Here is a 25,965-nt window from a genome sequence, read left to right on the forward strand (position 1 = left end):
ATAATAAATAAACAAATAGCTTTGGGGTTTTTTTTTACCCCTTGCCACATTAGTATTCCGCAACAAAACTCACCTGGTAAATTGGTCTTGCACATTATCAACTTAAACCCAGGTTACTTTTCAATTCAAATATGAATACTTGACAGCTACATATTGTTTTTTTCTGATAAATCAATGTAAAGTGCACACACAGAAACTGTTCTTTTTTCATTACTTATGCAGCAAGTCAACAAGACAGTTTACAAGTCAGCTAAACAAGCAGTGAATACACAGACTTCAAGGAAGAAAATCCACAAAATCAATGAAGTCCAAATTGTCAACATGTTCTTGAAGTGTGAACAACAGATGTGAAAAAAGAAATCACTTCAAATATTTGACTATCACATCAACCACACAAGTAATAATTAATTTTTTATAATGCCTTATTAGTGAATTGTTTCAAGGAATATAGAACACCCATTCTCCATAACTTTGCAGGACAATCTTTTTTAAAGCACTCACCAGGATGTCAGCCTAATATACTATCATTACTGTGACATGCCAAACCGTTACCTTACTGCTCATTTTCCTTCTGTAATTTACCCAATGTGATGGGAAAGTGACTTCTTCTGCAATGTTTCTACTTACAACTTCAAAGCACATCAGTCATTGTATACAAGCAAAAATTTTAGATGAATCTTCTGAAAGGCAAAATCTGTCAAACCACTGAACACACACATGGCTTTAGGTCAGACCAATTACCCTGGCTCAGCTTCCACCAGAGTTTAACACCTCAAGTTTTATAAATCAAACAAGCTGCATTCCACAACACAGCTCAATTTAACAAAGTTAACTTCAGCACACTTATTTCTAAAACACACAAAAAAAGCAGTGATGTGACGGCCTAGAGATACAGCTGGTGTCAGAGGATAAGACCTCTAGCCAGGTTTAAGACTTGCAGTCGTCTGAAAATGCATTAGATCACTCACACATGCTTCAGGTCTGTTAAACTTATTCAGGTTTCTTCTTCAGATTAATTTAAGGAGGACAATGGTTAATTCTGTATTACCTAAATAGATTGGTTTCCTAAACCATGAAAGGATAGCACAAGCCCATTTTGTAAAGAGGGAAAAACTTAATATAGATGTTAATGGAATAACACTCATCAGTAACACTTACTGCACAGCTAAGAAAATACACACCTGGATATCTGTAAAAGAAATCTGGGAAACCCACATAACTATTTACCATTACAAAGCCTTGTTGTTTTACACACAGAACTGTATTGGGGATAAAGTACTAGAAAGATCATCCACCAGAAATAATTATTTCCATGTAATTAATAGGCATCTGAACTGTGACTGTGTCCTGGTTTCAGCTGGGATAGAGTTGATTTCCTTCCTGGTGGCTGGTGTAGTGCTGTGTTTTGGGTTTTGGTATGAGAATAATATTGATAACACGCTGATGTTTTGGCTGTTGCTAAGCAGTGCTTACACTGGTCAAGGACTTTTTTCAGCTCCCCATGCTCTGCCAGGTGCCCAAGAAGCTGGGAGGGGGCACAGCCAAGATTGTTGATCCAAACTGGCCAAAGGGCTATTCCATACCATATGGCATCATGCTCAGTATATAAAGCTGGGGAAGCAGAAGGAAGGGGGGGACATTCGGAGCGATGGCGTTTGTCTTCCCAAGTAACCATTACACGTGATGGAGCCCTGCTTTCCTGGAGATGGCTGAACACCTGCCTGCCCATGGGAAGGAGTGAATGAATTCCTTGCTTCGCTTTGCTCGCGTGCGTGGCTTTTGCTTTCCCTATTAAACTGTCCTTATCTCAACCCACGAGTGTTCTCACTTTTACTCTTCCGATTCTCTTCCCCATCCCACCACGGGGGTGGGGGGGAGTGAGTGAGCGGCTGCGTGGTGCTTAGCTGCCGTCTGGGGCTAAACCACGACAGACTGCTACAATGTGTACAGACAGTACATGTGAACTGTGACTTCTGTGCCCAGGCAATCTAATCCACACTAACAGAGATGCCCTACTTAATGCCTGCTGTGAAATTATCCTTGGCTTTACCCTTGCCCTTTTTCCCCCTTTTTTTTTTATTTTATGGTATTAAAAGTTAGAATCTGTTAAGAACCTTCCTGAAAGACACATTTAAAGGCATCTAAAGAGTTGCTTCATAAAGCAAGCCTGCTACTTAAAAGTCCTAAGCACAGCTATTTAAAAGTCCTATTTGAAATGCACAGCTTTCTCAACAGAGGGGTCAGCAAAAAAAAAAAAAAATTGGACTAAAGATACATTTAAAAACAGACTGTAGGGACTTTAATTGGCTTCTGAGCTGAATTCTTCAATACAGAGTGGTGAGGACACTGTAATTCCCTCAAATTCTCTTGACAAAATATAAAATACTCAATATTTTATTGAAGTCTTTCCAGCTCTCTATGTTCCTGACACAGATTCTCAGACAAGAGAAGGTACAAGAGAAGAGTTCTTCACGATTAACTGATGCTCCATGTATCTCATCTTTTGCATATACATTTCCACCAAATGGGAGAGCATTTCTTATGCCCAAGGTGAGTGTTCTGCACCACGCAGCACAGGATTTTGTAAGATGAGGCCTATCACTGCTCTCCACAATACTGCATACACCTAGAGACATCCCAGCTACGACCACAAGAGATGGATAAAAGTTGCCACTAGCTGGGCCCACTGTTTACCAGGGTACTTGCTATTTATATACTAAATGACATACATTCTTGCCATTACCAGGAAGAGGTAAGGATTTCCCACCACAAAATACTTCTAACAGGTGTCTGAATCCTGACTGCTCTATGACCAGGGAAGAGGTACTCAACTAGTCAGGATTTCAAGATATAAACTATAACTGCTTTGTCAACTGAGGAGCCTGCATCCTAAAGAGAAGGTACAGTATGAGAAGTAAGATTTCAAGTATTTATTTATATTCAAAATTTTTTATCCAATAATATACACCTTTACCCAATAATATACTGTTTACTCTTTACCATAAGTACACAGTGAGCTCATAAAAAATGCAACTAGCAAAGCCTTTGCCAATATAGTTAGAATTTATTCTTGTTTCCAGTGATAATTAAAATAGTTTCCTACAATTCCCTTCAGCTGTTTCAGCTCTTTAATCAGTTGGTGCTCATTAGGCCACCTCTTCTGCTTTATTCAATTCTTCTTTAGTTTCCACATCTGCCAGCTCAGGGTGACTGCAAGCTGCATCCCTAGCCGAGAGCTTTTTCATTTTGATGTTTGGCAGTTTCCTCAGATCACCATCCCATTCTCTTAAAGGCAAAAAAAAGTAATGAAAAACAATTACCAATAGAAATAGCAAGAAGAAATGGCAGAGTTAATTCACCGTTCCTCAGAAGATGCTAACGCAAGTGAGGCTGCTTTTCTAAATTATACTATCAGTCCCACTGCAGTATGAATAAGCACCAATGTTTTCACCTGATCTTGTACACTACAGCAGCTATCATTTCTCCATGAAGAATGAAGTACTTTCAGATTTGACATTCTGAACAAAAAATATATGATTCACTTTATTCCCACAGACTATTTGTATCCTCAGTTACTTAGGCCACTTGCTTTTAGGTTTGACACACTAAACGCCCAGTCTTGTAAGCAATGGAAAAGCAGTTTGGAAGAGTTTCTTCATCTGGATGCTTAATTTGCAGAGCTAATGTACATGTACATAAAGTCCTTCATTATGATTTATGGTAACTGTTAACATCTTGTATGACTGACTTCAAGGGGACACAATGTTAGTACACATTAATTCACATAAGTGTATTATTTCAAAAGGGTCCATGAAGGAGGAAGGATTCATTTAAATATCACAAGTCAAATTCAGTAGCCAATTAATAGAATGCTTGCTTGATTATAGTAAGCGCACTTCATAGATAATTTTTCTCAAGGGCAAAGACAGTATTTGCCAATTATAAGACAGACGTGTTTTTGCTCTACTAAAGTAATAAAACAACACTTCCATCAGATGTCCCAGTACAAGAAGTCAACTGTGTATTTATAAACACAGCAGCCAGAGGCCTGTCTCTTCTTTGAGATGTCTGGCTTTATTCCAACATCCTGTAAGTACGACTTCTGGCTACACACCACCCCTAGGAGTTAGTGGCGTATCATTCCTGGCAACTTAAGCATTCATAAGTCTTTTTTTTCCTTTAAAGTATCTCATTTGATAGAGCTGTCAGCAAGAGCGTTCATTCAATCCATTACCAAGGCATATTGGCTTGCTGCCCAGATGAGCTAGCAGCAAGTTTCACAGCTCCCAGACCTTTTACCTGGATGCAAGTCATCAATTCGCTTAAGATTTTCAACTAGTATTACACGCAAACACTGCTGCAGACTGTATTACACCTAGAGTTCGATCTTAGAAAACGTGACTAAAACCAGTGCTGTTTTAGTTACTTAATGATAAGTTCTGACTATAAATAACTTAGTTCACTATGTATATGACTACAATTACCATCTGAAATCTCATTTCAGGTAAGAAAACAGTGTAATTCCATTTATCAATAAATCTATGTCTTGATCCTTAAACACTAACAGTAAATGCTAATCCTTTTTGTGTAAATCAGTGAACAGCTGAGGTGAGAATTTTAGGTAAAGAGAAAATATTCCCTAAGAATATAAAAGAAAAGATACTTAAGTTACAGAAATGGAATTCTAACTGCTGAAGCTTTCTAACCCTTCCAATGTTTTAATGATTAACTGTCACCTGTGTTAGCTTGTAACAGCTAAGAAATCCCAAGATAGCAACACCATACCTAGTCTGCTTTTTCAAATGACAAATTCTTTAACAGTTTTGCACAAATTCTTATGCAAAGAAATAAATTCTTAAGAAAAAAAGACATACAACACGTCAAATTCAGAAACACTGTTTTGCATAAACAGATTAGTAGTGGTAATAAAAAGAACTTACCTGAAAAATTTAAGATGCTTTCTGTTCATAATGTCTGGGATTTCTAATTGGAATGAAATTAAATTCTATTAGATGCGTTACATTATTCAAGTGAGTCTCATTTCAAAGAAAGAAATGTGAGATAAAGGGCTGAACATATTATTTCAGAGATTAAAAGACCAAGAAAATGAGAATGAGGATTCATATTAGAAAGTTTCTAGAGCAATATATAAACAGGAAGACCTCTCACTGCTAAAGAAAAGGAAGTGAACTTATACCTATGAACTGTTCCAGAATTCAAATGTACCGGTTACTGAAAATCCAATCCTGACAAATAATAAAAAGAGGGTGCTTCATTTTCTCTAAACTGAAACATCCAAGAAATAGCACAATTTTAAGCACTTACAAGTTTCCCTTTAAAAAAAGTCCAGTGAAGAAACTAAGAAAATAATGAATTATTTGTTTTAAAAGCATAACTAACATCCTCAACCAAGATCAAGGTCCAATTATGCTAGTTTTTAACAGACATTCACTCACTCACGTATTAAAAATACAATTCTGCTCTGCAGAACTTACTATAAATATGCACAACAGAGAAAAGGTAAAATAAGAAAGCTTAGTTTCAAAGCTGACCTAAATACACAAGCCTCACTCTAAATGAATGAGTACTAAGTGGTCCATACGCATTTTTAAATGGTTTTGGAAAAAAATATCAAAGCACTTAATTCACCACTGCAAGCAAGACAGATCAGCAGTAGAGTTAGGAAAGTAACTCTGATAATTCAAGTAAGAAAATGTAACAAACAGTTAAATACACTTCATTTATATTACTCCATACACAAAATTTACCATGCAGTACAAGAATATATATGTGTGTGTGTGTTTAAAATATAAACACCGGGAAGAATACAGTAAGATGTCAGGTGTTTAAATAAAACACATTCCTGGATTTTGGAATATACCACTACTTCCTTCCACCAACAATGAGACAGCCTGAAACCAAAGAATGGCTATTTGATAACAATTAGTCTCACTCCAATGCAATTATAGTTTCCATTGTTAAATACCTGTTCTATAAACCACTCCATACTGGGAAACTAGCATTCCGTAGTTGCTGAAATGCCTGTTAAATACTGCAGTAAATGCAACATAGTATTTATATAGGCTCTTGGCACCTGTCTCTTCTCATGAACTGATGTTCCTCTCAGTTGAACAGAATTAAACATCAATAGTTTTAATGACAAAGTTTTCAGTCTTCCCCACTAACAGAAATAAGTGACATATACTCACTACAAATCTTTATTACCTGTGGGAGTAAAAAGGAAGGCAAACATCTTGTACAGAGACTTATGGGACAGACTTTTTTTTTTTCTCTCCTGGAATAGCCTAAACATTCCTACTAGATGTGTAGTTTATAAACTCATGCAGAATTTTACCTAGGATGCCTAAGCTTCTTTGCCTTGATTCAGTGTTATTCTTTTCTTGGTCAGTCCTGAAGTATTGCAAGTGACCTGTGTTTAACATCTTCACTAATTTGTAGAGATTTATGCCTTAGGAGCCTTGAAATTTTTGCACAGTATACAATACCTTATTGTTGTCTATGAAGTGTACAGATTTCACAGCAACAGGTCACTCAACAAAGACAACTGCTTGCTACCTCTGTAATGCTAAATTCACTTTACTATTTTAGCTCTCAAAAACATGACATTTCAGGAACAACTTATACTGTTCTTGAGCAAACCCTGAACATACAGTTCTGCCTTTGTTCATCTACCAATCAGTTTTCCCAAGTCTTACAGTAATAAATCAGATGATGCTATCAATGCAGGATTATAGATCATTTTGCTACTACAGAACATAGGATGAAGGCACCTGTCACTATATTTGTGGTTAGATAGTCTTTATTAGTCAGAAACTATTTCTTCACTTCACATTGGGTTACAAAGTTACCAACGGAAGAACAATAACATACGCAAGAATTTTTGATACCAATTACATTGATTTCTGCAGCCTGCTTCTTGGTAAATAGATACAGTGATACTGCTCACAGCTGATCAAGGCAAGGCAAAGAAACATATACCCAGTCCTTTTTTTGTCTGCTGATTCCTGGGTTCTGATAAATACCAATGCCACATCAGGTCCATCCTTCCCACCTAAGCACTGAAACAAAGCCAAGGTCACTCTTGCTTTCTTTGTGATCGCTTGAATTACACTCTTGGCAGCACAGTGCCAAATACTGAAATGTCCTAGCCTCCACATGAAAGAAAGAAGTTCTTCCCTTCTCTCAGATATTGTACAAGGAGCAATGCCTACTCAGTTTTTCTCCTAAGACACACCTTAGTGATGTAAACAGCGAGTGTGGCAGAAGTGGCACTATGCTAATTTGGGACAACTGCCCTGGAAATGTGCTGAGATTTCTATTTGTTCCTTCTATCAAAGCACTGACCCAACATACGGTTCAGTGTTATTCTCAGACAAACCAGGATTAATGACAAGACTTTCGAATGAAGCCTTTTCAATTGCTTTGTTTGGGCTGAAAAAACCACCTTGGAAAGCATGTAATGGCTTTTATTAACTTACACAGGATGCTTTCCAAACAGAATATTCTAATAGTTTTATCTAGCCTGTCATCCAGGGCTCTCCCTAGCGTCACAAGAAAGCAGGCATTCTGAAGCGGAGAGATTCTGTGACAAACCAAGATTTGGAACTGAACTGAAGTGCTTTGGCAGTGGCAAAATTTTTAAGTTCTGCTTACATGTGTGTTTGCAATACGTTACACAGTACAAACCCCAGTGGTGCCAGATTAGGAACAGAACTAGAAACTCTAGTCCCGTTCTGTTTTGTGTGTAGAAATAAAGTTATTATATACTGCACAGTAACTGATTTTTTAAATTATGGTGGAAAGCTGCAGTAGCACTGTATTTTCAGATTAATAACACTTGTCTTACTCAGAAGATCGCCTTAGCATGCACCAGTGTCATGTTTTTTGCTGCTACTTGTGAACTTCTGAGTTTGCCTTAAAAATGTTAAGTCACAGGAGAGTGTCTTCTGAACTAAAGATGGAAAAAATGGAAGACAGAGAAATATGACACAGGGGTTAGTGGAAAAGAAATGAAGACAGTATTTTGGGGAGCAGATACTGTCTGGCATTTCTAAGGTGAAGTAGTCAGTAACCTATGTGTTATAATAAAACAGCAGTGAAAAATTTAAGTAAGCATTTTTTTCATGTTTCTGACCCTTTCGGATAATGTTTTATTTTCCTATCTTTCTTCTGAGGAAGAACAAACAGCATGTTAGCTCTCAAACTTTGTCAGAAAGATGCTTAACACCATTTCATGACAAGGAAAAAGACAAAGTGACTGAGCTTAATTTGTAACACAGAACTTGTGTAAAATACTGTAAAGTCAGCATCTTTCCAACTGTTCGGATGGAGAAGCACTGGACCAGATTACTTCAAAGTTCTGATGCGCATCAGAAGTAAAAAGCTTCTGTCAGCTGTAGGTCTAACCGATCCTGCCTCTCTGCACAGGCTTGGACTGGAGGGCTTCTAAAACATAACTAGAGAAAAAGGGGATAGAGGAGCCAATCCCGGTGTCGGAGCACCCTTCTAGAGCTGTGTCCCACAGCACTACTTTTTAACCAAGTGCTCTGTGACAGTCTGCTGAGACATTTTATTTCCTTCCAGAAGTATGCTGTTAATAAAAACATCATCATTCTTCACAGCAGTAACCACTTCTCTCTCTCAAAGCAAAGATCTGCAGAAGAGATCTACCTAAATCTCACAAGGACTGAAATGTTACTGTTCTGACAGTGCTCTGCACAGAATATAGGCTGCATATGTATCACATCCATTAGAACTGTCATACAGAGTAACACCCAAGTCAGATCAAAGGATGATATTGCAGCCTGAAGTTGAAAAAAGAAAAGTATGTTAGAAACTCTAGATGTTCTTTAGATAAAGAACGATTCAGTTACACAATCATGATTGTGTGTCAATCAGCAGCTAACAGAAATCAGCAGCAATCAGCAGCTTTACAGAAAACAGCAGCTAACAAACAGTACAGTAGTTACACTAGCAGATACATGTAAACGATACAACTTTCACCTGACTTAAATAAATTTCCTTATATCCTGAAGTTTCAAGAATTAACTAATAAAACTGGTGCTTTTAGCCTTAAAGTCAGGTTTTCCCCAAGGTTAACATTATGCTTCCGAGAGAACATGCAAGGTAATTGGAAGCAAATTAGCAAAAATGTATGATGTTCAGATGAAATAATTATGGTGCTTTTCAACTGAAAGCATGCTAACTCTGAGTTCCAAGGGCATATCCTGTAAATATCTACGATTCCCTTTCAATGGCTTTGTTATAAACATGTAAGACAAGATTAAAAAAAAACACACAAAAATGACAGCATCAGGAAGAAAACTGCAGTAAAATGAACATAGATATATTTAAGGAGTAAGGAAGTGACAAGTAGCTGCTATGAAAACTCAACAACCTCACAGATAGACTGAATGTTCCCTGTATAGGTGCTACTTTTGAAAAAAAGACTAATATTTACTATGCTTTTGGATATCTACCACTTTTGTAAACAGCCAGTAAAGAAGAATTAATTTTTCATTTACATATATCTGAGATATATATATATACACACACACGGCATCAAATTTTAGGAGGCTTTCCTAAATGTAAACAATTCATATAATGTAGTCTCTTCATAGCAAATGCACATGCATGCAAGAAATAACTAAGTTCAAGAATAGGGGGAAAAAAACCCAACAAATACTACGTCAGTTATAAAAGCTCCCTTCATTACAGCTTCCAGGGATAATAATGAGCTAGAGCATAAAAGCACAGTTTCCAGCTGATTTCCATTTATCCCCAATCTCTAATTACAGTATTTAGCAGCAACTATTTTCACTGAATGAATACTGTCCTAGACAGAGAGCAAAACCTGCAGCAGCTGTGAAAACAAATAATGAATGATTTGAGAGTGTATTTAATATGTGAAGTTGCACCATGCTCTCTGAATGCTTTACTTACTAATACTATAATAAACTCAAATTTTGCTTACAATATTTCTGGATTCTTCTTTATTTTTATGTTGTGCTTGTGCATTTGACATCTTGCTATCTAGTCCTATTGCTTTTTTCTGTCAGCTTTCCACAAAGCAGAAAGGAAAAAAAGGAAGAACTAAAATTTAAAAGCAAAACCAAAAAGGAGATTTTCTACAACTGAGCTATTTGATGACATTCATAGTATCTATCTTCCCATTACATTTTTCCCCGCCTTTTAAGAAATCAAAGATTACACATGAAGTCACACAGCTATTCCCAAACTGCCCTGCCATTGCAGGATGTGAAAGTACTAAGTAACACTGGCAAAATTTTTAGAGCCATTCATTTTATTTATTGGTAAAATATAAATTGGGGGAAAAGGGAATATCACACACAACCCAAACCTTGCTGTGCTTTGTATCCTAACCACAGAATAATGTAGATTTTTCATGTCTTCCATGACATACTTTCACTGTTAGAAGGACTGACTGCCTTTATATAAAATTTTAGCATTAAAGCCAAGTTCATCACTCAACTCCAATGTGCTTACTTAAGAAAAATACATAAATTTCACTACTGTTTTGTACTTGGCTCTCCTCAAAACAACTCTTCGCTTTTTGCACTTTCAGTATCCCTTTGTCCTTCTCCCTTATTTCACCCTTCAGCCTAGTCCCAGCTATCAAATTTTCAGTCTTTTATTTCTTTCTCACATGTAGCTTGCATCTGTGTGCTACCTCCAAAGCCAAAAAATACTTTCAAAAAGAGTTTAAGTGTTTCTTCTTAAAGAAGACTATGCACCTTAAGAGGAAATTTTCAGCTCTAATGCTTATGTTGTGGTTTTCACACATTATGGTCCTCAGAAGATTTCATTAGATAATCTGCTGGCATAGATGGCTACCCCAGAGGAAGATAAATGGTAATTAAGAAGTCAACAAGAATACGTGGCATTATGATTTTATTCAAACCTGTGATAATGGCCAAGGTAAATGTTTAAAAACTCAAAGTGCTTTCAACTAGGCTCTTATCTACAAGATTTTTAGTTTTAAATCTTTGGAGGTTTTGTGGGGTTTTGATTATTAAGAGATTAAGCGGCCTTCACACACACAGAGCACTTTCACTCCCTCCGCCACCATCTCCAGTAAGTCAAAAAGAGGAACATAACTCCTCTGCCTGAGAAGAACAAGAGGAAAAATGTGACTTTCTACTTGTGGTTTATCATTTGAGTCTGTAGAATAGAGCCTGTAGAGCACAAGTGTCACAACAGCCCAAGATTTCTTCCTGGATTACCTAAATTTTAACAGGAAAACTCCAGAAATACTGAAATTTTGGAAATATATCTGTACTACAATTTCTGCTGCAATCATTCTCCCACATGAAACACATCTCAACCTTAGTGGAATGAAGAATGTCTTTCTGAAGATGTTTTAGGCCCATGAGTTCAGAGGCTTTGGTTCTTTTCAGGTTCATGAAACCTAAAGCCCACTCTCTCATGACACGAAACTTGCTCAAGTTCCTCATGCCACTGGTCCACCTCAGAGGAAAGGGGCAAGTCAGGCCACAGGTTTATCTCTAACTGTAAGTGTATATATTACCAAAAGAATGTTAGAGGAAGCCGTGTACAAAGACTTCATTGGCACAAGTCCAGATAATGAAGCCCACCTAAAAAAAGTAATTAATTTGTAGAGAAAGTGATGTTGGTTATTCTCCACATAAGCAAATAAAGTCTTCATGCTAATGCATGTTAAAACATGCACACCCTCTGAAGTGCATTTTTAAGATAAAAAATACTTTGTATATAATGAAGGCCCAAGCAAGCTGCTGGACAGAATTTTTATTTGAGACAAGTGCATTAAATCTCACTTTAGTTTCAAAAATGTTACATATGCCTGCACTAAAGAGGCAGTATTAGCAAAGAAGCACAAAGGCAAAATAGTAAAGCAGAAATATGTGAGCCAGATCTCAACCATCCTTTTTTCCTTTTCTTCACCCTGCCCTCCTCCCAAACTCTTCTGAAAGGCATAAATACCTAGCAGTTAGTTAATTCCTTTAAAGAGAAAATAAAGATAATGGCCTAGAAAATTCACTTAGATTCTAGCCTTGTGAGCAGGAGATGTGACCACAGGATTATTTCTAGTGTTTTTACATACCTATTCCATAGCCTTCATAGAGTTGCCTTTCACGTTCTATGGTCTGCTTGATGACAGTTTCCCGTGAACCATGCTGTCTTCCTTGTCTACCTTTAATACTGTTTTGTAATTCAATCTGCTCCAATTCAGCATTAAATCGACACATATAACTGAAAGAATTAAAATGCATTTATGCTAGATGCAATCATGCAAAACTTTTGCAAAACAGAATTACTTTGATAATCTACAAAGTTATTTTACTAATTGTATTTATTTTCTAAATTAGTCAGAGATGTTTTTTAGATTTGAACTATTACTTTAATCTTCAAAGGGGAAGCTCCATTTAGAACTTCATTTGAATCATCTGTGGCTTACAGAAGGACTGGTTTTTTATTTGCCTTTTTTTAAACTATGTTTGCATAAAACAAACAAAACAAAAAACCCAAACACTTATTATAATTCACCTGCTCTGGAAGACCAGTGTTAAATCTAAGTATTCCTAACTTAATTGCTGTATTTCACCACTTCAATAATAATCTTTAAAGTAAAGTTCTTCTTTGGCATGTGTTCTACATGATCTTGCAAACATGTAACTCAAATCCAAAAAGTAAGCTTTTATTGCCTTTGCAGTATCACTAGCATTGCTTAGCAGTTTACAGGTTTCATGAACAGTGTAGGAAATATGTCAGAGCTTCTGAAAGGAAACTGACATAGTACACCTACGTAAGAACACATATATATTATGTTATTTAGCTAGCAGGTGAAAAATGGTGACAAGCTACAGGTACATACATCCAGCAGCACAGAAATAACTGAGTTTCTTAGCTGATTCAATTTTGTATTTCCTGCCCTAAAAATGGACCCACCTGGGTACTGTTTAATCTCAGCAAAGAAAATTAAAGAAGAAGTAGAATGAAATCTGTGCATTTAAGTGTCACTGAATAACCTGACTAGCAAATTCATGCAATTACTACTTTCCAAATCATTTAGAGTCCTCCACACACTACAAAAGCAGAGATATACGTACATAATAAAAAAACCAACAACACATTACTTACTTCAGTAATTCTAGTGTGAACATATACATCTTTCAATATATAATTACCCTCAGCTGCAACAAAATCAACTATTTGATACTATTAATATATTAAAAGTCCTTCTCTAAGTCATCATCACTTTACAGATCTTATTTAAGAACATTATTTTAAAAGACAAATAAAGTTTTTTAATCCTGTTTTTAACACCAGTCTTACTTTTCAATTAGTTCGCCAGCTTCCTTCTTTGTGTACTCAATTTTATTGGGGTCAAGGTGACTTTGAAACCATTGCAATTTTTCCCCTACAAGAATAAACTTAACATTAATGATTACATCATCACTGTAGCATCAACACAGATCAAAGTTCTTCAAAGTGTTTGAAATAACCCCCCATTTTTCAAGATTTTGAATTGCATCATAGACTCACTGATATTGTGTGTACCAGGTACGAAGGTAGCTGTAATAGAAACATTCTCACATCATTTCAGATGTATTTTTCTTCCTTATGAAAAAAGATGCTATGCTTTGCTTTACTGGAAATTTGTGTTTAAAATACCACTAGATCAATTACTTAAGATGGAAACAAAGGAAGGTCCCAAGGGGAAAAAAAAACCAACACAATGGCTGAGCAAGAGTTCTGATCATCACAATTTTTAAACAGATCAAATTGAAAAGGTGCAGTGTCAATCATATGAAAGAGAAAAATAGTCCAGGCTGTGTCTCAAAGTTTTGAATTTACTTGCTAGCACAATGTGTCTGTTGAGATACATATATCATCCCATTTTACAAGCAATTAAAAAAAGCATGGAGACAAGTACAATACATACATGTACAGATGTACAAAACAGACATTTGGTCCATCTTGCCCTGTTGTCACGTACACTGACTAAAGATTAGGCTATATTCATCCCCAAGTTCAACCCTGTATATACTACTTGAGTGAACACATCAGGTATTTTAGCATTTTAACAAAGTCTATTTTAAGATTACAGAGTCAGATTATAGACAAAGAAACTCTAACTGGAGTATCTACGAAGTTGGTAAAACTTATAATCTATGCTAAAAAGTTGAGTACTGTATTCAGTAAGAGAAGTTTCTGCTCACCAATGATACTCAAACGTAAAGCTTTGTCAGTCTTCAACCTAGCAGAATAAAAACAGGTATGTTAGCCAGGAATGAGTACCATACAAATAACTATCTTCATTTTCTTTCTCAAAAAAATCCTTTTTTTTGGAGTTACAATGAAAGTCAAGGTAAAATTTCAAATAGAAATATTTGCCAAATTCAGAGCAATGTAAAACTTATTCTGCTTCATCTAAAAATTCTACTTTTCAGTAAAACTACTATCTGAAATTTGTTCAGTTTACCTATTAAAGTTAAACAGTTTCTTGGAAGAAATTAAATGGAAAAACCAGGATGAAAATAGGATGCAACACTTTTCTTAGAGCACAGCAAAAGGAATGTCACAAAAGACCTGCAATGTAATAACTTCATTAAGTATTTCTATACTCTGCTGGTACATTTAATAAGTCTGCAGATCAAGAACTACTTTCCGGAGACAAACATACTTATGTCACTTGGCCACAAACCTACATTATTAAAATAAAGATTAGCTTTTTCAAGAAGTATTTCATCCTCTGAAGATCGTCTAAAAGCCACATAAAAGCAAATGCACAGCATGTGTGAGCTGCTAAGAATTCCACTAACACATTCCAGAAACGTCTTTTTACTTCTATAGATACCCCAGCATCTGGCATAAGCATTTTTAATGTAAAACTCTACAGAGATCAAGCAGAGGGTTTGAGTTTTATCATACCTGCCAAAAAAACCCTCAAGCTGGTTGATTAATTAAAAGATTTTAGCGTTTAAACAAAAATGACTCTCGTTCCTGTGGGTTAAAGGACAGGCCTGGATCAGAGTATGTAAAATAGAAAGGAAAAATTAGATTAGAAGTCAGCTTTAAAACTTGGCTGTAGACATCTTCAATAAAAATTGTGGTAGGTAGCCTACAGAGGGCTTACAGCAGGGAGTTTTGAACAGTAATAGCGACCAAGCAAAGGACATCTATTCCACACAGTAGAACTCCACACCAGCAGTCCCTGCTGTGAACCTTGCTTGGCAACAAAGCCAGCCAAGCACATCTGCAAAGCGTTGCCATGGAGAAAACTACGATGCCATCTAGAAAAGCTGCCTGATTAGAATCATAAATTATGTCACGTATCTCTGCTTTAAAACACTACAAACTACCATTTGCACCTGCAAAGGGTCGCTGGATCATTTATTTACCTAGGTAATTAAGTATATAACCAGGATTTTCTTCTGGAAGAAAAACCTTCAGTCTCTAGGTGTACATAACTTGTTTCAGTATGAGAAATAGTGAACGATAGGATCAGGTGTTGCCTTATTGTAGTTTTCCTAAAAACCTCACCTCGATGACTGCTAGAAGACAACAGTATTAGCAGGGAGGCTAATCAAATAAGGTCAGTCAAAGAAAGCTCCTCTCATCTCCTTCCACACAATGAGTGTGTGGATGTTACAATGAGTAACATCTTTTGCTCAAGGGAAAGAGGGGATAAGGACAGGGATACAATCTTGTGGCAGGCTGTCGCTTCTTAATGGTTTTGTCCTCCACCTGCCTCCCAAAAATCATCATCTTAGGCACCGATTTTTGATAAGGATGATTAGTGGTTTTCTTGATGTTTTCTAGGTACTTAAAAGGTTAAAGCCCTCATGCTCCATCAGCACCTTTTTCTCTCAGACATTGTATTCAACTGTTCTACTCTAAATACTAACAACGAATAAATATTTGCCAAATCAGTTTACCAATGCAGTATTTTTCGCTACAATATCCACACATACAAATGCCATCTATGGCTCTGAGAACTAAGATAGGCTCTTTCGTTAAGGAAAAAAAAAAATTATGGTTGACAGGACGTATCTCCTTGTTTCAGGTTGCTAAATACCTTCCATATTTCTCCCTATATATGTCCGGTTTTGTTAGCTTATGCACAATTAGTGGCTTGGTTAAGCATTTTAGGATACCTCCATATGAAAATACCTCTATAAGAATAAAAAATTCTGGGTTTTTTTAATTTCTTTTTTTTATTTCTGTAAGCAAAACGAATAATTTTAAGAGCTAACATTTTTTCAGTTCCACAAAAAGAATCTGCAAGAGTACATCTCAAAGCATCACTGCTGCAAACAGCACAACTAGAAGCACAGTGGCTCAAGGGAGATTAAGAGGTTAGACAACAGAAAAGCTAAGCAGAAACAAACAAAGAGCTCCACAAGGAGATATTTTAAGGCTACTGCTTACTCCTAAGGGGTTGCTTCATGCCAGATCAAGAAATATTGTAAAAACTCCTTAGCTCTCATATCTCAGAGTGTGACAGTAGTATATTTGTAATGAAAATGCACAGACTCCTTAAAAATTTGCAATATATACACAATAGAAAGGGTATATTTTGACTCAGGAGAGAAAAAGAAAAAAAAAAATCCAGTGCTAGATCAGCTTTAGCTACCAAAACCAGACAGAGATTTCAGCAGTTGCAAACAAAACACGATTGGTGTTGGTACATCACTACTAAGAGAAGTTCCAGGAATATCCCATTATGGTCTGGTTTCCCAAAGTGTAGAAAAAGCAGTGTTCTGCTGGCGCCAGTGAACCAGCTATTCCTGTCTCCTAAAAACATCTTTGTAATTATTTAACAGAGCAAACAAGTTGCCTATAGGAATAAGGATTCACATGGAGATTAAGAGAGAATAAGTTGGCAGTAATACACTGGAATTTGTTGCTGCTCATTAGACCTTGAGGAGAACTGAGAAGAGGGATGCAGGCAAGAAAAAGGCATGATTCAAGTGAACAAGATGACTTAAGATTGTAATCAATTTTCTAAAACCAACTGGTCTGTCTCCTCTTATTATGGTCAAGATTGGTCTTTTGTAGTGCAGCCACAGTTTCTGGACAATAAGCTTATTATTACTGTCATATTTCATTGAGAATGCTTGCATTGAAGAGTACCTGGACAATGGAGGCTGTAAAAGACTTCTGCAACTTAAAGTAGAATTCTCCTTTTTCCCAGTGCCGCATTAAGTATTGAAATTCCTTGTGGGTAATCTCTTCCCTTTTTTATTATCTTGTTTGGGCAAAAGATACTTGAATATGCATCTCATAACTAAATGCAATTTCCTTTCCTGTTTAACAAACAGGAATGTTCACAGTAGTTATTTCTCTTCCTCCAGCATATAGAAATGTTAAAAAGTAAATAGAAGCCTAAACTGTCTCTAGTCCTGAATCCTATCTCTAGCCAAGTACCAAAGGAAAAAAAAACACACACACACAAAAAGAAACAAACCACACAAAACCAAAGCAAACATTTACTGATACTTCTACAAAAGACACTCTCACCTTCCAGTAACTTGCCATTAAGGACTTCCGACACCCAAGGTAATACCTTTGTATTGAATAGTAATCAACAGATAAAATGTACGTATGTTCAAAAAGTATTATTGCACAAATTTAGCCAACCACAATTACAGCATCTTCTGGCAAGTAAATCCACAGCTTAATTAAAATAATACAGATGAACTGTATGAACTTCCTAGATTAACTGACTGTCTCTGATCCAGTTTTTCCATGCTGCAGCAGTGCATTAGCCTGTACAGAGAAATTATCCCCCTTACTGAGGGCTGGTGAGATCACATTAAGAATACTGCCTCCAGTTTTGGGCCCTCCCCTCATTTAAGACAACTTATTTCTATACAATTAGAAGCATGGTCAAAAAAGTATCAGATTTGTAGATGGGATTAAGAAATAAAATACTATACAGATTGCAAGGCAGCTTCTCCTATTTACCACCAAAAGCCATATTAACCTTCCAACCAGAGAATGGGGTTGTCATTAAATAGAATTAATTTGGAAAATTGTTTCTGCAAATATTTCAACTTCAGTAAGTCATTTTCCAGTGAAAAAGTCTTCAGTAAGCTTACTGTTGCTTCCACAAATTTGGAAGGAACAATGCCAGAGCATGTATTTAGTATTATCAGCTGCCACTAAAAGAAGACATTTAATAGACCTGCAAAAGCAATGAGGAAGAACAAAATTGGTGTGGGCTACTTCTTTTTCCTGAGTGTAGGAGTGGAAAGCTTTCCTCCGTCCACAGCATCAGAAATTTATCTTGTCTTTTTCAAAGCTCTGCAAAATGAACCCAAATTCTACCATTATGTTAAAGAAACTGAAAGCTAAGTAATTACACAAAAAAAAATGGTTAGTGGCTAAACTGACTGTTTTTAAACACATGCTTAACTCCCAATATTTAAAAAAAACCACCAAACTTAAGGTTTAACAAGCTGATCATTAAGATAATAGAGATCCAAAAGAAACTAGAACCCTTAACAAGACTTTTAAAGACACTAGGGAAGAAAAGAAATCAACATTATTCATGTCTTTTGAGTTAAATTGCTCTTCAAGCCAAGACAGTACAGAAAATAGAAAATAGAACTGGAGGATGTTTTTAATGCAAATTACTTTTAGAACACCACAACAAGAGAGGTCTACAAAGTGCAGATCTGTGAACAATGCTAGTTAATTGTTTAGGAGCCAGAACTGCAAGATGTAGAAATCTTATTATAGAGAGATCATTTCGCTATTACAATACGCTTTGGATGGTCCAGACTGACACAGTACTTTTGGTGGAACAGTTTCCCTATGTAAAATGAAGGGTTACATCTTTTACCACCAGCCTAGAGGCCTCACACTTGAAACAGTAAGGGAACTTTGGAAAAGAAAAGGCAGAAATCAAGAAACAGAGCCTAAAGAAATGGATAGCAATCTACATCCTCTAATTTTAAACCGAGTTTCTCTCTATGGAGCACCTCTGCTCTGTGAGGCCTGAAAAGGATAACTATCAACATCCTAAAGAGAGCCTAAGGGAAAGGATAGCTATCTACATCCTCTAATCTTGAGCTGAGTTTCTCTCTATTAAGCACCTTTGCTCTGTGAAGGCACTAGGCTTCACTGATCCACACAATAATTCACGATAAACCACCTGCTCTTTCATCAGGGTGCTGGAAGCTCACCTTTTATTAGCTTGTTTGGCTGCCAATATTTAATCATTTTCATAAAATGGCGCTTTTTCCTCAGGTAACCAACACATGACACATACCAAAAGGTGGTCTGCTTCTTTCACTTGGAATGATTATGCTGCCATGACTAGCTCATTTTGCTGCATTTCAGAGGAAAGGAACAGGAAGACTAACCATACTGCTATAAAGACCACTGTCTCTTAAACAGGTAAAAAACTAATTTATAAATAAGTTTGTTTCTTTTATGTAAAAGTCCTTTTCTAAAAGCAAATAACTTTATAAAGAAAGGCTGAAGTAACATGGTAGACTTACATGTGTTAGCAAAAGCATTTGAACTAAACTTAAATCCTAAAAAAAAAAGCTTTCATAGAGGATTAACCTGTCATTGTGCACAGGGGAAACTACTGGAGCTCAAATGAAGGGCAAGGAGCATTTAGCTGTCTTTAACAGCCAGTGGCAATGGGTGCTAGGAGACAGAAGGAAGACACTGTAGTAATTGTTCTACCTGTACTGCTAGTCAAGATAAGGTATTACTTGCAAGGCACAGGAAGTAAACTCCCTAAACAAATATCCTCAATTCATCCTTGCGTTTCTGTTTCTCCAGCACTGAGAAGTTAACTGCTGTTCAATCCAGCAAATCCATTTTTTTAGGATTGCAATAATCAATGCGGTTTAAAAAAAAAAAAATTAACATGGTTGTACTGAGAGCTGTGTTCCACGATGTATTAACTGGAGCATCTTCTGCAAAACTACAACCATGGGGGCTAGTGCAGATAAAAGACTGGTATTGTCATGTGCTGAGCTATGAGACTTAATCTACTCTGGCAAGCACAGACAGAAATCCACATAGTAAAGACTAGGCACTAGAACCAACTCTCAGATGAGCAAGTCTTGAAATTAATACATTTGGTGACAACTGCTGAAAGAAAGGAAACTTCCAATAAATTAATGTAATTTTTTGTCTGTCATTGGGGGACCTTGAACTTTTTTTTTTTAACCAAACTTAAAGGTTAAGATCATCTAGATCATCATACGAGAAAGGACAGGCTGTGTTACAATTGCTTACCACAAGTGTATCTGACTAGAGAATCAGTTAGAAAGTCAGTAATATTTCCAGTTTACTGAACCCTGTGTGCTCAAAACTACTAAGTGGCCTTTGGCTCCTCAAACAATTTTGATTCCATATTTTGCTCTGTAGACTTCACTTGGCAATGTCACTTGGCAAAGGTGGCTCCGGTAGCCCAAGACACCCTGACACTGCTCTGAGTATCCTTAAAGCAGTAAACTTTTCAGCTGTTCAGCAGAAAAAGCACCTGTGTTAGAATTAAGCAACCTTACTTACATAGTATGACTTGCCAAATCTAGCTGCCCCAGTAACAAAGCCCAGTCAGCGCAAAGCCAGCATCTTTTAATTCCTTTTCATGGAAAGGATGACCTAATTACTGCAATATTAATGCATTAAGCAGAGAAATGAATGATGCATTTGGTACTCTCTTACCTTCAACAAAACAGATTGCCCCGTTGTCCTGGTTTCGGCCGGGATAGAGCCGAATCTCTAATATATAGCTTATATATATGCAATCTAATATATGCATATATATTATATATATGCAATCTCGAATATATACCTTAAAACTTTCTCCATGAAGAAAAATAATTAAAGAGCAAGTTAAATGAGAAAATATTATTCCAGTGGGAGTTCTTTGCTTTAACTTCTTGCTGTTGCAAAAGGAACCAAAAGTAGCACTCTAACAAGAAATGTCAGCACAGGTGTCTCTATCAGTATAATTCTACCCAGAGAGACAATCACTAAAAGATTTGATTGAGTGTGCCATGTCATAATGAATAATCAGTACATCACTCCTTCACTCACTAAGTTTTCTTATGCATGTTTTTCTTTATGGCAAAGTCACAGATGTAAGCACTAAGACTCAAGTATGATTCAGTCATCTTTTGTGATTAAGCACTCCGAGTGGCAGTTATGAGGCAAGATGAGAAAGTTAAGGGACAAAGTAGTCAATTTAGCACTAAGAAAAGAATCTACAACAAAAACTTACTTACAATCAGTAGTCAGAGAGCACAGACGAAGCATGAAGCAGCAGGGAAAACTTCTTTCACGTTAGGAAACTGCCCAGTCATCAATACATGCTACTTGTAAATTCTTGCAGCAGCTCTGCTTGAGGCTACATGACACAGCTATGCATGACACAGCTTTGCTAGTAAAGGGCCCCTTTCCAGTTAGAGCAACCTTACAACTTTGCTGTGGATAAGGTTGTACATCCATCCCCAACCATAAAATTGCACAGTCTCTGAGGAACATTTCAACTGTACCAGGAGTTCCCAATTGAACACCTTCAGACATATGAATATGTGGGCTCAGCTCACATGGTCCATCCATCTACTAGTACACTTTGACAGAAAATGCTTTAAGTTCGCTTTAGTGACTTTCTAAACAAACAATCATAGCATACCAACTAGCAAGCTGAGACAGAATGGAAACTAAAGGCCAGTCTTCTCCAGCTATCTTTTGGAATATGGATTAGGAAGGAAGGAAGTAAAGAAGGAAGGAAGGAGTAAAACTTAAAAGCAGAAAACCAAACTTGCCATGGAACAGCAGGAAATCACCAAAGAAGAGTTAACTATTCAGTTTTATTCAGAAGTCTCTCTTCTGCAGGAAAGTTTCTAGGTTTTGTTTTCTATGAACTCAGCACTTCAGCACAAGAAGCTAGACTCTAAGCAGGATTCTTATTAAATCTTCGAGTAAAGTCAAACTAGGTGACTAGGCTTCGTGTGAAATCACCTGCATCATGCCATTCAGATTATAAAAAGCAAAATGCTGTGATAAGAAGAAACCTAACTTGTAAGGAAAATACCAAAAATCAAGTAGCAGAACTATATACTTTGTATAAGCTGGTTTCATGAATGTCAGTTCACATGGCCCAGCAGTACTACGTTATACAGGTCTTTCTTCTACCTTAGGGTTACATCAGCGTAACAGTCCACTTCCACCACTACCCTCCTCCCCCCAAACAAAAGTATCTGCTGTGATGCTATCCTTTGGTCTGTACACAAATTTTGCACAGTCAACTTACTTTTCTTTCTTTTCCTGTTTGTGTGCTTCCCTTGCAAGCTGTGCGGCTTTTCTGCTGTAAGGATGGATAACTTTTTTCTCTTGCTTCCCTCCTTGGGTTTTTCGTAACTTTGGCTGAAAAGAAATCCAAGATACTATACACTACTAAAATTAAGTAAAACATTAAAGGGAAGATAGGAGCACACATCATGGTAAAGATTTAAAAGGTCATGCATCAAAATCTCAGAAAGCCCTTAACTTACAGTAGCAGCTTATCAGTTCCACCAGTGAGATCTTATCCTCCTCAGTAACAAACAAAATTACTTGAACACGGTACACGCTGTAACAAAACTACTGGAGCACATAAAATACTGTAAGATATCTTACACAGTGACTACTCTCAAAATACCTATTTTGTAGAACTCTGCACCTAGGAAACTAAGATTACTTCTCTGTACCTTTGCAGTAAATGGCTCCATTCAAGCTTCTATCTGACTGTTGCACCCGGGTTTCTAACAAAGACTGTATGTAATTTGTACAACATAACAAAAAGGATTTTTTTGTCCCTCCCCGCAGATCATGAGAATGCCTCACACCACGGAGCAGCCGGAGGCTTTCCTTCTCTAGCCCTTCATGCAACACAGAGAGACAATACTACTCACAAATTTAAAAAATACTGTAACACTAGTTTAAGTTATGTTACTTTTTGGTGAAAAGGTGTGTGAACAAAACTGAAGGGCTTTATTAAACAATATGCAACTTAAATTCTTTAAAGTCTTTAACTGCGTGCAAAAGAAACACCTGAAAGCAAAGAGACTAAATGCGATGCAGGAAACGGCAATCAATAAACGGAGACTTTAGTACACCACATTATCTATGTTAGCATCGGTGTTTAGGACCGCAAAAAAAAGATAAAGTCAAAGATAAATCATCCTGAACACCTAAAGAAATGTTAAGAGGCACCTTGCACTAGTTTCACACGTTAAACCCGCTCCTCACTTCCTCCTCCCGTCAGTCCGGAGGTGCTCGCTGGCGGGTACCGGAACAGAGCCATCCCGCTGCCCTCGCCCCCGCCGGGAAGGCCTGAAACGACGCAAGCCTCCCCGGGAGGAAACGCGCCCACGCCACGGGCAGGGTCGCTCGGGGCTCCCCGCTCCCCCCTCCCCCCGGGGCCGCCGAGCGGCGGGGAGGGAGCCGCTTTTACATGCAAGGTCGGTTTACCGCCGTTAACGGCCCACACGGCCGCCTGCCGCGTTTCAGGGCACCCGCCGCAGACTCCCACGGCCTCTCCAGAAACGCCGGTGGGGCCGCTCCCGGCAGGAAGGAAAGGGCTGGGAGCGCCGCGTGAGGAGCCCGCCGCCGCCCCCAGAAGCAGAGGCTGCGGCATCGGCATGCTCATGCCCATGCCCATGCCCGTCCCCGTCCCCGTCCCCGTCCCCGTCCCCGTCCCGCCGCACGCACCATGGCGAGTGACCGTGCTTCCGCCGCCGCGGTGCACCAGCCAAAGGGATCCGGGCGGGCAGCGCGGCGTGCGTTCCGCGGCGGAGCGGTGCAAGTTAGCACCAGCTTCCCTGACTCCAGCAGCTTCACTTGTGATGACCGTGGGGATTTTTTTTCCCCGAAAACAAACAGAGCAAGAGCACAAAGGTGCGGGTTGGCCCGGGCTGCAGAGCTGCTCCAGTGCCATCTTAAAGCAGGCCTGTGGTAAGAAGTCACCACCCAGACCGTGGGCCTATGGAAAATCATTTGTGACTGTTAAGCTCTGAGCACCACAGATTCAAATTGAGACACTGTCTTTAGGCCTTATTACATCTTGCTTTTCAGGTGCCGGTAACTTTTTTCTGTTAAGTGTTTTAATTCATTTCTATAATATTAAATGAGAAGCGCTGGAGATCAGTCCTCCTTCGGTTTGGACTGTGTGACTTCTCACCAGGCTTTGTGCCAGAAGAGAAAGGACTTTGTGCCCCAAAACTTCCCTCTTCTTGCCAACTTCATTACGTAGGCTGACAGACTTTATCCCTCCCTGTAAATCTTAGCTCTCTGGGATACTGCAGAAGCACAAGACGAAGATTTTACTGAAGGTAGGACTGTGCAGCCAGGGATGGCCGTCCTCCCCAGCCACCCGCGGTGAGGAGGCCCTGACACCTGTCAGCAGGCTGCGTTTGTTCCAGCCCCGCTTCTGTAGGTACCCTCCTCACACCTGCGAAAGGACAATAAAAATTGTTTTCCAAACTGAAGGTTTATATTAAGACAGGATGTTTACTGTGCTGACCTACCAAACCTCTACCTATGGTATGAAAGATCTGCTTCTAAATGGTAATTAAAAACCCACTGGCACCTGCCTGTGCCATTTTTTGTATAGTAGTGCTTAATACTGAGGTATTAAGTAGTAGTTTCATACTACTTCTTTATTTCACGTTCCCTATGAAGATCTGTGAATGCAGAAGTGCAGAATAAAAGTCCTTTTTACAATATAGTAATGCCTCAAATTATGATATTTCTGACAGAGATACAACTTTCCATACACATAATTCATAATTTCTCTAACATCTCAGTGGCACTTGTCAAAGACTCTTAGTGGGCTGAGGTCACTGCTTTTATGTTAAAACATATTCACTTTTGAATTGATTGGTCAATTGTTTAGCTTAATGATGTTTTACTTTGATCTCTGATAGTATGACAGGTCAGGGAAGGTAGTTTACAGCTCTTGAGTATTGCCATTTAAGGTGCCACTGTTGGAGACCTGCTATTCTTCAAGCTACCAGAAGCAGTCAAACATGTTTGTAATACGAAAATGTGTAACAGCTCCAGTATTAGAAACCTAAAAAATCTAAATGGTGAGGTGTCAGCCAAAGCTTTCTTATTACTTATTTGCTTAATTGCTAAAAACTGCAGTCACAGTCTCATAGCATGGTGTGCTACTAATATTGTAAAGCTCGTTCCTGCACTAGAAGTGGTTTTTTTGAATGTCCTTCTCCATAGACCTTTTCCAGGATGTCATTTCTCTTATGCTTCAACACTTTCTAATGTTCATCACAAATGTATCTGTCACTGATTTATGCCCACATGCGTTGTGCCTTCTTGTGCCAGCATCATCCTTTTAGCTTAAAAGGTAATTCTTTCACCCCTGTCTGTGAAAGAAAGTGGAAAAGACAGTAATTTTCTTTTAAAAACTAAGGCTCCAAGTTCTTCTTCTTAACTGTCTTGGCAGAAAAAATAGTGGAATAGTAACTCACTGATGGAGAAGGTGTCTCACAGGAGCAGACATGCTTTTTAGTGGAATATGTTCTGCTTTCAGGAGACAGGGTCCCATACAGACGTGGCTCCTACTAACATCTTCCTGCTAGTAGTTCTTCTTACTATATATGATCAGTTCTCTTTCACTTGTCTAAAATTGGGAAGGCAGTACTTTGCTATCTTTTAGTAATGCTACATGAAATTTTGATTTGTTCAAGTCGGGGACCAAATATTTAAAGACATATATTCATTGTAAAGGTTGTCCCTAAACAGTATTTCCCCAAGTTTTTTACTTAAAAAAAAAAAGAAGGAAAGCATGATTAGCTCAAGCAAAGTCTTCATTCAGCTTGTATTGGAACACTACCTACTTGTGTACTTGCAATAAAACTGTGTCATAGATTCACAGAACTGCTACAGAAGGCAGTGATGGTGGCA

General features: G+C 37.8%; 1 protein-coding gene across 1 annotated transcript; it reads right to left on the reverse strand.

The window, feature by feature from the left end:
- Positions 1-2,934: 2,934 nt before the first annotated feature.
- Positions 2,935-23,737, reverse strand: TMA16 (translation machinery associated 16 homolog). Its single transcript, XM_072862500.1, is given in 8 exon segments — positions 2,935-3,152; positions 3,154-3,285; positions 4,941-4,983; positions 12,125-12,273; positions 13,357-13,441; positions 14,244-14,281; positions 22,316-22,428; positions 23,498-23,737. Coding segments are annotated over 8 exon segments (855 nt in total). The 5' UTR covers positions 23,705-23,737; the 3' UTR covers positions 2,935-3,064.
- Between the last annotated feature and the right edge of the window lie 2,228 nt (positions 23,738-25,965).

The sequence above is a fragment of the Ciconia boyciana genome, chromosome 5 (genome assembly GCF_034638445.1).
Source record: "Ciconia boyciana chromosome 5, ASM3463844v1, whole genome shotgun sequence".
Lineage (NCBI taxonomy): Eukaryota > Metazoa > Chordata > Aves > Ciconiiformes > Ciconiidae > Ciconia > Ciconia boyciana.